The 9,597-nt window shown below is 39.3% G+C and overlaps 1 protein-coding gene across 3 annotated transcripts in view; it reads left to right on the top strand.

Annotated features, from left to right (window-relative positions):
* Nkain3 (sodium/potassium transporting ATPase interacting 3) overlaps positions 1 to 9,597 on the top strand; it is a 601,685-nt gene that overhangs the window by 283,363 nt on the left and 308,725 nt on the right. For all 3 annotated transcript variants that reach the window (XM_021222049.2, XM_029533295.1, XM_021222050.1), the window contains exon 2: positions 4,447 to 4,584. In XM_021222049.2, coding sequence (XP_021077708.1) covers positions 4,447 to 4,584 — 138 coding nt within the window. The remainder of the gene's footprint in view (positions 1 to 4,446; positions 4,585 to 9,597) is intronic.

The following is a 9,597-nucleotide window of genomic DNA, read 5'->3' as shown; positions in this document are numbered from 1 at the left end:
CAGGACCAAGGGCCTCTCCTCCCACTGATGACCGACTAGGACATCCTCTGCTACAAGTACAGCTAGAGCCACACTTTGATGAGTAGTTGCCTTTGCTTTCCTGAAAAGTCCTGAGCCTTTATGCTTTCTTTTTTTTTTTTCCAATTTATTATTAGATATTTTCTTCATTAACATTTCGAAATCTTTCCTGAAAGCCCCCTATACTCTACCCCCGCCCTGCTCCCCTACCCACCCACTTCCACTTCTTGGCCCTGGTGTTCCCCTGTACTGGGGCATATAAAGTTTACAACACCAAGGGGCCTCTCTTCCCCTTTCTTAACTTCTCCGCCTCATTTTCCAGTCCTCCTCTTAATGCACTCTCTGCTCTGCTGTGACTTTTCAGCATCAATCTTCCTTGGCTTGCCTCACCACCCCTACCTGCTGCTTCTCCTGCCCACTTCCCTTCTGCTCTCCTCTTGACTGGGCTGAATTTGTTTGTGGCGCTTTGCGAAAGTGGTGACTATCTACTCTTGCTTAACTGAGACAGAACTGTTGTTACCAAAGTGCCATTTTACCATGATGATGTAAATGTTCAACAGAAGTTGCTCAAAACATAAAGGAAACCCTGATTTGTAGCATAGTGCAATTTCCATTTTTAAAATATCATTTCCCAGTAAACACCAAGACCCCAACTTGACACCAGGAGATGAGTACCTTTAGATTGTGTAAGAGATTAACATGGTTCAAATTCCTAGCAAGGGCCCAGGGCTTCATTATACCACTGAAGGGGACATTTCTAAAGCATATTCATAAAGTTCATAAAGTGACTTATATAGTGTTTCATTTCATTTTGTGACTATGAATCTTTACTGTGGTGTCCTAGGTACTTCTAGAGATTATGACATTCAGAGAGAAATTTTTTGCTGATTAGCTAAATAAATAAATAGAGACAGTAGTTAGAAATGATTATTAGAAAACAATTAATTTATTTTAACATGCTTTTTATTGTTGCTACAGATATTGATTTTAAAAACATTCAAGCCACAATTTAATGGTAAGCCTAGTTATTGCAGAAGTTCTCTGCCTTGTTCTTGATACCATCTTGCCCTTACTTTTTGTTTGCTCATTGGAATATTTTGAGAGAGGATCTTACAAGATAGCCCGAGCTTACCTCAAACTTGCAAGTTCCAGTTTTAACATTCTAAATAATAGAAATTTAGATGTATGATATTTTTGATGGCTTCTGTTTATACTTTTATTTCAACCCATCTCAATTCTATTGTTAAAGTGCTCAGAAAATCAATGCTAAAAGACATGGAGTATCTTGAATGAAGACAGCAGATTTCTAATCATTACCATTCATTTAGCTGCCTTCATTATGGATTTTTTCTCATATCATAAAAGGAAATAGTAACCATGCATTATCTGACAGCAGAGAAATGAGTTTTTCTCTGTTTTAAAAGTTCACTTTAAAGGTTTCCGTGATGCACGACAGCTTTAAAATAGGGTTTCCGTTTCAGAATGAATTGCCTGTGGCTGCTCTTCAGGGTTGCTTTATTCTGAGCCTATTCATCCTATTTGAACATAAAACCAGTACATATTTATATCTCTGATGGGCCAATAAATAAAATGTTGCTTCCTTCAGGGGAAGGTTCCTGGGAACTAATTAGAGTCAGAAGCAGAGATACACAGGAGATTGAAAATATATTTCAGCATCTTCCTTTGCACTGTTGCTCTGTACTTGGGAATTTCTGCACATGTATCTATGCAAACAATGGTGACAAAACACTTCAGAGTGAGGATGCACCTGTAGTGTCCTTGTAGCTCTGCTCTGATTATCTTTGAGGATTAGCTCTTCTATATTTTCCTCCCTAGCTTAAATTCCACTTGCTGGATAGAGGACACTTCTTTATGTACAAAGAAATTAAACTTATTCAGGCATACACCTGCTGCATAAGTAGAAAAATCCCTAGGGTGTCATTTGCATTTTAAAGATTCAGTTTCTACTGCTATCAATATAGCTAATTGCTGGATCATTTTTTTAAGAATTATTATTTTATCAAGGACAATCTAGAAGAAGACCTAAGTTGTGTAAGATTAGTTTCCGAACACATGGCAGGTGGGACTATACAATTTCTAGGTTTAGAATCTAAGAAGGATCATTTGTTCATGATAACGACTTTGCCAGTGTTCACTTGACGCTTTGAAATTCATTGTTCAATCATAAATGGTTTAAGTACGCAGTTCAATTCACTGAAGTATTGCTTTAACAGTTAATTATATATGGTGCAAATATAATTTTCTATTGTATTCCTAAAATTGATATGGAACCATGATTTTTATTGGGGTATTCAAAATGACTTTACTGAATGTGATTTCAGTGAAATCACAAGGTTCAAAGGACTATTTCATTCCAGTTTTTCACATTAGGATCACAGGCCTAGAGTAACTAAATGAGTAGAAAATGTATTGAGAAAGTTTTGAGGTCTTATTCCTCCTAGCATTTGAGTAAAGATAAGAGAAAGCAAGTAGATTTGATACAGTATAGTAGTTTGTTTCCTGCCACTGTGATAAAATGCCTAAGGAAATCAACTAAAGGAAGAAAGCTTTATCTTGCTCATAGTTTTGAAGGTCACAGTCCATGATCAAGTGGTGTATTGTCTCAGGTCTCCAATGAAGTTGAGCACTGCTAGAGAGAGTAAAGCTCACATCAAGGCAATGAAGAATCAAACAGGGGGGCAAAAATATAGACTTCAAAGTCGTCACCTTAGTGACCTACTTGTTCCAGCTAGAACTCACCTTTGTAATTTCCGAATAATCTGTTAAGTCATGAAGTTAGTCCACTGTTGAGTTGAGGGACCACCACCTGCCACCCTCCCCACCTATGACACAGGTGCATGGATACCAAGATTTTTAGCGCATGAGCTTTGGGAGTATTCTCTTTATCCAAACCAAAATTGCTTAAATAGAATTTATATAGGAAGATAAGGGTTTTGTTTTCTTTGTTTTGTCCAAACTTGATACAAGTCTTTTATTGAACACCTAAAGTTATTGTTTTTTTATTAGATATTTTCTTTATTTACATTTCAAATGTTATCCCCTTTTCTAGTTTCCCCTCCAAAAATCTCCTATCCCCTCCCCCCTTCCCCTGTTCCCCAACCCAGCCATTCCCATCCTGGTCCTGGCATTCCCCTATATTGGCATAGAACCGTCTCAGGACTAAGGGTCTCTCCTCCCATTAATGACCTACTAGGCCATCCTCTGCTACAAATATAGCTAGAGCCACAAGTTCCACCATGTGTTTTCTTTGATTGGTGGTATAGTTCCAAGGAGCTCTGAGGGTACTAGTTAGTTCATATTGATGTTCCTTCTATGGAGCTTCAGACCCCTTCAGCTCCCTGGGTATTTCTCTGGCTCCTTCATTGGGCACCTTGTGATCTGTCCAATGGATGACTGTGAGCATCCACTTCTGTATTTGCCAGGCACTGGCAGAGTTTGGAGCAGAGCCTGAAGGAATGACCAGCCAGAGACTGCCCCACTTGGGGTCCACTCCATAAACAACCACCAAACCCAGACACTATGCAGATGCCAAGAAGAACTTGCTGACAGGAGCCTGATATACCTAAAGTTATTGTTATTGTTCTAAGTATTCTGTGCTAGTGAATCTCTTGTTGGAAAATAATGATTAAGACACATTCTATGCCTGAATGTTTCTCTGTAGAAAATGATTTAAGAAGTGTGTATAATTAGTTCATGAAATGAGACAGATTTAAAACTCTATACTTGAATTCAGAATATTCATGTTGCTTTATACGATTTTCTGAGTAAAACTGAATTAAACAGTTGGCTGACTAGGTCCTAGCAATGGAGACTGATGGTGAATTCCAATGTTAAGAGTTCCCGTTTAACATACAGGACCATCTCAGCTTGATCATCAGCACCACATGAAAAAGAAAAAGGAAGCAAGAGAGGGAGGTAGGTGCAAGGGGAAGAGAGAGGGAGATGTAAAAGAGAAAAAGAGAGAGAGAGAGAGAGAGAGAGAGAGAGAGAGAGAGAGAGAGAGCGAGAGAAAAAGAAAAGGAAAGAAAGTGAAAGAAAGAAAGGAAGGAAGAAAGGAAGGAAAAAGGAAGGAAGGAAGGAAGGAAGGATAAAGTCTACGCATATGGTTGTAATNGGAGGTAGGTGCAAGGGGAAGAGAGAGGGAGATGCAAAAGAGAAAAAGAGAGAGAGAGAGAGAGAGAGAGAGAGAGAGAGAGAGAGAGAGAGAAAGGAAAAAAGAAAAGGAAAGAAAGAGAAAGAAAGAAAGGAAGGAAGAAAGGAAGGAAAAAGGAAGGAAGGAAGGAAGGAAGGATAAAGTCTACGCATATGGTTGTAATTGAATATGCAAATTTCGGCAGCTGGGAGCTAATGATGAAGATGATATAATGGAATCTGGATTAGTCAGTAATGCACTCTCTTTTGTTGCAGCTTTCAGCATTGGAGAGGCAGATCTTTGACTTCCTTGGTTTCCAGTGGGCACCCATTCTTGGAAATTTCCTGCATATAATAGTTGTCATATTGGGTCTGTTTGGAACCATTCAGTATAGACCACGTTACATCATGGTGGTAAGTTTTTTTTTTTTTTCTTCTAATCGTTTATTTATTTACATTTCATTATTGTCCACCTTCCCAGTCTAACCTCTGCAAACCCCCAATCCCATACTCCCCCCCCCCTTTGCCTATAAGAGGGTGCTCTGCTACTCACCCACCCACTCCTTTCCCCTCTAACATACCCCTAATCAAGGGCTTCAACCCTGCACAGGACCAAGGGCCTCCTCTTCTACTGATGCCAGATAAGGCCATCCTCTGCTACATATGTAGCTGAAGCAATGGACCCATCCATATATACTCTTTGGTTTGTGATTTAGTCCCTGCAAGCTCTGCAGGTGGGGGGGTGGGGGAGCGGTGAGGGAACACATCTATTAGTTGATATTGTTGTTCTCCCTATGGGGTTACGATCCCCTTCAGCTCCTTAAGTCCTTCCCTTAACTCTTCCATTGCAGTGCTGGGGTTCAGTCTGATAGTTAGCTGGGAATATCTGCATCTGTATTAGTCAGTGCCTATCGCCACTGTGTAGGGTATTAAAGCTAATGTCATCTTAGTTGGGTTCTGGGAACCTCTCACTTCCCTGGCTTCTAGGACTTTCTAGTGGTTTCCCCATCCCCCACTGTTAAATATTTCTTTTCCTTCTCCTGACCCTCTGGACTTCTCTTCTATATCTTCTCATACTTGCTTCTGCAAACAGTCATCGTCTGGATGCAATAGCAAGCCGTGTCTCTAGCAGAGTGGTGGATCTTGTGTCTTCTGGGCCCCAAAGGGGGTCCCAGATAGGCTTGGTATTGGGTTGGGAGGGGCAGACTCACCTGTGAGTCTGGTTCTGTCAGAACTCGTGGGGGTCAAACTGTCTCTGGGTGTGGGCCAGGTGGGGACAGGGTGGTATTCTCATGTCTTTTTGTAGAAACACTATGATCTTTCTATTGAGAATAAAATAATTTGTAAGCACTTTAAATGATCTTTAAATGGTATTTCTGCTTGTCCTCTGAAATTCTCAATTTTGGAATAAACCTCAAAACGTAAAATAGAAAATTCAAAGAGTGCTTCACCTAGAGCAAAGCCGTGCTCATATGTCCAAGATGACAGAATCATTCATGGTTTTTAATGAATTTAAGACATGGTTTGGATAGAGCAGAAGGCTTGATGAAACACTTGATGCTACAATGAGATTCAGTATATGTCCATAGTCCATCAGTGTATTCAGGTACCAAACTACCACTAACCATAGAAAGCGAACCAATCTAGCACAATGATCTAATCACTGAACATAATAACACACCGTTTTTACTAACATAGCGTAGTATAACAGCACGAATGCAATAGTGTTTAATATACACTCATATTTTTTTTTGTTTCCAAATTGTTAAAATTGAATGTGTCTTCCTTGTCAAGATACACTTCAAGCACTTATCTATCTTGCAAGGTATGCCAAGCATAGCCAGCCTACTGTGTGGCAGGGCACTCATTAAAGTGCACAGTATGTCCTATATCTAATTGATGGCATTCACAGTATTTACTTGTCTTTCCTATAAAAATAAGACAACAATGTAGACTACTTTTATGAGAAGTAATGAATTATAATAATATAAATAATTGTAAGTAGGACTATTATCCTCTAAGATGGCCATCAGGCCTGTAAATATGAAATATACCATAGAATTTTTGCAATGTTGTAGATTTACCACATTAGAATAAATGGCTTAAATATCTTAAATTTTATTAATCCCACTCTGTTTACAATCAAAAACCATCACTTACTTTGAAAAATATACCAGTTATGTCATTGGAATATCAGGATAAACTTTGCGATATCTTTCTTCATTTCAAAGAAATAAAGATTTGGAACTTGACAAGAAGTAACGAGATGTTCCTCACTTTGCCGTGGGGCTAAGCAATTCCTGCTCCACTTTTGAATATCATCTGAGCTATTATATAATTTACTTGAAAGAGATTTACTGAGGCTGGCATAAGATGCCTTAGTATCTGCAGAACAGCAAGTTATTAGTTAATTTTTAAATAGTAGTAATGTCAAGTGACTTTACTTTTTGCTATTGCTATTCTACTAAGGCCCGAGGACCAGACAGGTATATATATATATATATATATATATATATATATATATATATATATATATATATAAAAGCTTCAGTTATCTGTTGGAGACACTGTCTAGTTTTGGTGACTTTTATACCCTAAATGTACCCTTTCTCCAGAACCACTGCTTGATTGAGGTTTCTGCTGTATTTCTTCAGTATATGGGATTTCCTGTGAGCTTCCAGTGTTAGTCTTTTCCAGTGAGTGTGTTTGTGCTTTCCTAAATTGTTAACTACAACCTATCATATGCTCCCTAAGAGGTTAAGATCAAGAACATCCATGATCTCCTGAACAAATTTATGTCTGACCATAACTCACTTTCTCTTCATTTCCCTTTCCCTTCCCCTAACTTCTTTCCTTTCATTCATCATTCCTAACATCCCTTTCTTATTTATTTATTCATTCATTCATTCATTCATTCATTCATTCAAAATATCTTTCATTTACTTATAATTAAAAGTCTCACAATGTATTATATATGGAGTATTAGTAACACAGTTTTCTGCTTCTATTCCTCTTGCAGTCCAGAATGGAATTGTCTTTAGTTTTCAGATTCAGGTCCCCTTTTGCTATCACTGAAAAGCTGCTGCCCCTTGAGACACTCATGTGACTTAAAGCACAGCCATTTTCTATATTTTTTAATATTAAAATTTACTTCAGGTCACTAGTTAGAGGGTCAAAAGAAAGTACACACACACATACTCAGAGAGAGAGAGAGAGAGAGAGAGAGAGAGAGAGAGAGAGAGAGAGAGAGAGAGAGAGAGAACCTTTGAGGAACACAGAGTTTATTCGTGTGTTCATAAGAGAATGGAAAATTAGCACACAATTGCAGTAATGCAGCAACCTTCCTCAACTATGAAAGGAACCATTGTGAACAGACACATTCTTGTGATTCTGTCTCAAACAAGAAATGTCTTAGTTTCATTTCCTGTGACCAAAATACATTGATGTAAGCAAGTTAAGGGTGAGAGAAGTTGTTTTAGCTCACAATTCCATGTCACAATCCACCACTGCTGGAAAGTGAAGGTGGCAAGAACTTGAAGTAGAAATATGTCTAGAAGAGAGAACAGTCAACTAAGACATGCATGCCTGTGCTCAGCCCACTTTCTTCTTTTTATATATTCTAGGACTTTTATGTTGAGTCTTTTCCCATTAATGTAAGTAATTGAGATAGTTCCTGACAAACATGCCCAGAGGCTAGCTAATGTCAACCCTCCTCCACTGAAACTCTCTTTCCAATTGATTCTACATTATGCCAAGTTGACAACTAAAACTTAACTATCATTGGCAATTTGTAGCCATGTGGGAATTTGGATCTCCGCATAGGCAATGGTAATCTGTGATTGCCCGAGAAACAGATCAGGGCTAGTTCTAAGGTCAGCATTTACATTAGGAACAACTTAAGGCTTGAAATCTGGTGATAGACCTTCAGGAAACTAGCGAGAAGAGTGGGACCAATACACCTCTGGTTCACCTACTCCCTGCTAGGTACCATGAGCAAGTCACTTAACCATCTAACATGTCCCTCTATAAATTAAGGATGCTGAAACAAACCTCACAAGATTCTTAGGAAGATCAACTCAAATGAAGCATTTGGCACAGAGGTCTTGCTTTCCCAGAAAATTATTGTTTTCTTTCTCTACTTCCCTAGGTGTCTTGTTAAAGACTCTGGCAGATCTAAGGCTTCCTTTTTCTTACTGGGTGTAAAAAGGGAGGGAGGAACCAAAACAAAGAGATCAGAAAGAAAAGCAAAGCCCATGACTCCCAAGGGAGCCTTGTGAACTGATGAGGTGTAAGAGTGAGAAAACAGTATATGTATGCACAGACTCTCCATTACATTCAGTGTTCTCAAAGATTCTGCCTAATAAAGATTTGTGTGTGAACAAATTGTTAATCATGCTCATGGCACTGAAGCAAGGAGCAGAGTGATTAATCATTAAACTGCATAGAGGGTTATGTATCCAAGGAAGCACTGAGCTGGGCCACAGATACCAGGGAAGGTTGTGGGAGAAAGGGGCTGGAGAGGTTGGCAGGAACAGAGGACATGTGAGCTAATGTGCCAGTCACAAGCTAGTCAAGTCTCTTCCTTGGCTCAAGCGTTCCCCAGGCCTCTACCTGGCTGTTCTCACTCCAATTCCAGAGCATTTGCCTCTGGAGCAGAATCTCACTTCCCTCACCTTCTTGCTTTGGTAGGGAGCTCCTAAAAAGATGGAACACCCTTTATATGCATTCTCTTCTAGTTACCAAGACCTACTGAAACATAGTATTTTGTGTCTTTAGTGAATGAATGGTAGCTATGGCTTAGAACTTAGAAGTGTTCTGTGTCCCAGCCTGGAAATCTTTTCAATCCCTTCTCTTTTGAGTATTCGCAACACAGATTTTCAGTTTCTAGGCGCTTCTGCAGGGAGCCTATCCTTTCCATACCCTCATCAGACGTCTTATGACACACTGCAGCCACTTCTTGTATCCCATGCCATAGCTGTACCACAGTTACTGTTTAATACTTAGGTTGTAGGAGGTTTTATCTTGATGTCATGCTTGCTATTCTTTGTGCACCCTAATTTTTATATGCCAATTACACTTAGTCCACCAAAGCTAACAAACGCTTTGGAACACCAACACTGGGTCCATGCTAAGTGCTTCCTCAGAAACTAATAACATACGATGTCTGTTACTGTGGCAACTAAGTGGAGCTCAAAATATAGTAACAGGGAGGTTAAGTTTCCTACCATTTCTGACAGACGATCATCACTGAGGCCATCCTTGACCTCAAAGAACTAATCACGCCTGTAGAAAGATTTGGCTAAATGGGTATGTGGAAGAAGCACTTCAGCATCTGTCTTAGTCAGGGTTTCTATTCCTGCACAAACATCATGACCAAGAAGCAAGTTGGGGAGGAAAGGGTTTATTCAGCTTACACTTCCATACTGC

The sequence above is a fragment of the Mus pahari genome, chromosome 22, assembly GCF_900095145.1.
Source record: "Mus pahari chromosome 22, PAHARI_EIJ_v1.1, whole genome shotgun sequence".
Taxonomy (NCBI): Eukaryota; Metazoa; Chordata; class Mammalia; order Rodentia; family Muridae; genus Mus; species Mus pahari.
Note: the sequence above shows the minus strand (reverse complement) of the source record. Positions and strands in the feature narration are given on the sequence as shown.